Source organism: Homarus americanus, unplaced genomic scaffold (genome assembly GCF_018991925.1).
Source record: "Homarus americanus isolate GMGI-L3 unplaced genomic scaffold, GMGI_Hamer_2.0 scaffold41592, whole genome shotgun sequence".
NCBI lineage: Eukaryota > Metazoa > Arthropoda > Malacostraca > Decapoda > Nephropidae > Homarus > Homarus americanus.
In genome coordinates this window covers 87,416-90,247 of record NW_024740109.1, presented here as the reverse complement: position 1 = coordinate 90,247, position 2,832 = coordinate 87,416, and the positions used below count along the sequence as shown (strand labels likewise).

Sequence of the window (2,832 nt, the reverse complement as noted above, 5' to 3'; positions counted from 1 at the left end):
TAATTTACGTGAAAAATTAATGCTTGGACAAATGCCGTAATTTTAGTAGCTAACAACCGACAGAAGATACCACGAAAAATGAATCAGTCTTGAGAGAAAATAATAGCCATCAGGCGTTCATGAAACATTCCGTAATTCTTAATGAGGATATATATTTTACGCCGATATTTCCTTGACAGTCAACCATACCATTACACTTTTTGGGACAGAGGACACATCAAACGACTTAAATACAACCAAATGAAACACTTTACTGTAATACGCAGAGTATATACAATTATCTCATTAAGTCGAGGTGATCACTGTTTATAAAAATCACTAGACTGTATTTCAGCGACGTGCTGACCCACGGTTTTATCTCATAAATTTTTAAATGTTGTTAGAAAGGTGAAATTACTAACCTTGTTACGCGTTTAAAGACCTTAGTTGTTGAAGCTCAGTAATAAAATTCTAACAACACACAACCCACGTCTATAGTACAATTTTGCACTTAGTGACCCCGTGGCTTGGCCTTTGACCTTTTGACCTCACAAGCCTCGTCTGGCCAGGGTATGTCAGAGTGGACTTATAAACCACGATTGATAATCCTACCACTATCTGTTCTAGTTATCATGATTACACACAAGACACACAGAAGCCCCGACTTCGTCAGCTTGGGTATTAAGTAGAGGGAAGATAACAAGAAATATAGAACATTATGAACGTGTGTGAGCATTTCTACACTCTGAAAATGAGTATTAATACGCTTTTCAGGATTTGTTTCTGAAAAAATAATTAAATAAACCAATGTCAATTGTTTAGTAAAAATTGAATACAGAGATTGTTACTGGACATATTCTGCATTCTGATCACTGTGTTATCCGTGACAGTATAGCAATACGTGTACTATGAACTCTCCCAGGGGCTCATCAGTGGACCAGACCCCAGGGCTATCCAGCTCAGGGGTCACCCAGGGGCTCTCTCGATTTCCAGGCCCTGGAATGCGCCAGGTCTTACCTACCACACATTCCATACCAAATAAAATCCCAGCGCCTACAACCTTCCAGAGGTCTCCTGGTGGCAGCAGAGCACCAGGTGGAGGTCAACTACGAGGTGCGGGAGTAAGCCACTACCCCGGCGCCGCCTCCAGGTTGTTTGGTGTTGGCCTCACACCCCAATATGGGAACTGGAATCTGGCTGGTGCAGAGGTTCTGGCCCCTACTGGGGCCACCTATGGACAACAAACAACAAATTTATCCAAAATGTCGTCGGCTTATGGTGGCTCGGTGACAAATTTAGGTACCTTCGGGCCCGGGTATGGTAGTAATCTCAAGACAGTACCTGGGTGTGGGCCATCCTCGGCACCAACATCTCCCAGGCCCTCACACCGCCCACGCCCTCAACCGTTCCACGAGCGGACTCACGTTGAGACTCAGACCAGCTTCCACAGTTCAGCATCTTCACCACAGGCCAGCAGCCGGCCACAGTCCCCGCCCACCAAGCTGGCACCGTCCCCAGACAAGTCACAAGAACTTGACAGTGACGACAATAACCATGGAAAAGATCACTATAAGCGCTCACACGACACACACACCCCGCCACTATCACCATCATCACTCACCTTCATGCCCCAACCTCCAACCTCCACCGCCAAACCTCCTCCCTCCCCCAAGTCTCCCACGGGACGTAGAATATCCCGCAAGCACACTCTCTTTAACTACGACATGCTAAAAAATGCTTTTTGTCTCTCCTGTCCGCCCGTGGGACTCGACTTCTCCTCATCCGTGGCTGCCAAATATCATCACCACCACGCCGCCGCAGATGACGAGGTAAGTGTCATGTGTCTTTGTCTGGGTGTGGAGAAGATGCGGGAGACACCACTCTGGCTAGTCCATTGCATTAGTGGCTTTCATAGGTAAATATTCTTTTATATATAAGTGGTAAGCCGGATTTATGATTAATGCTGTAAGGTAGTATGTACTAAGCCTTGTGCTCCCACTACCATTTTAGAGTTTTGTCGGTGTTCTTGTGTGCAACATAGGTGTGTCCTCATGCCATGTAGCTCAAAGAAAAATAAATTAAAGTCCACCGATATGTGCAACTGTGGTGGGGATGCTAATCTTTATGACAACTTAGAATTCGGTGATAATGATGAGATTTTAATTTTCATTCAGATCTGAATGACGATTCATTTAAGCCACTGTACTGTACTGTGCATAGAACTAAAGGTTAAAATTAATTATTTTCAGTTAAACTAATTGTAACAAATGTTTATTCTAAGTGTGTTAATACATTGATTATTTGTTTTTATTGGATTTATTACTTCAATTGATTGAAGAAATTAATTATTAATGTAAATATGACGAAATAAACCAAATAGCAATAATGGAAACGCCCGCCATTTTGTTTTCTAAATAACTCCACTCTGCCGGGCAGAAGAGCCGGGCACTATCAAAATTCGTCATCTACATGCTTAAAAGACAATGACATTTCACTCATACTTGTACGACTAAAAATCCCATTGGACTACATTTGCTGGCAGACTATAGTTTATTTCCATGAACTAGTTCGTCTAACCCTCATTTACTTTTAATAATCCCAACACCTCATTGCTCTTATGTCTTCACCATTCCCACAATTGTACAGCCATCTTTCTCTCCGGCAAATGCTTTGTTCTCCGTATCTTGTGTTTTGTCTGTACCTTCCTGACTGTTCCGGCGGATCAAAGCCCAAGTCAAACCTCCAGGCAGCCTGACGCTCCCGGGGGATCAATGTGCCGCACCTATGTTAGTTTCAGGCTATACTATACCGGCGACTCACTTTCCAAGCAGAGACTGTGTGTGACGCCTGTTT

General features: G+C 43.6%; 1 protein-coding gene across 1 annotated transcript; it reads left to right on the top strand.

Moving 5' to 3' along the window:
• Positions 1 to 887: 887 nt before the first annotated feature.
• Positions 888 to 2,159, top strand: LOC121875213 (translation initiation factor IF-2-like). Its single transcript, XM_042379672.1, has 2 exons — positions 888 to 1,808; positions 2,154 to 2,159. The coding sequence occupies exons 1-2, from the start codon at positions 888 to 890 to the stop codon at positions 2,157 to 2,159; spliced, it is 927 nt and encodes a 308-aa protein (XP_042235606.1).
• The last annotated feature ends 673 nt before the right edge of the window (positions 2,160 to 2,832 follow it).

Excerpts from the sequence above, each read along its gene's own strand:
- LOC121875213 (XM_042379672.1), top strand. The coding sequence starts at position 888 with ATGAACTCTCCCAGGGGCTCATCAGTGGACCAGACCCCAGGGCTATCC.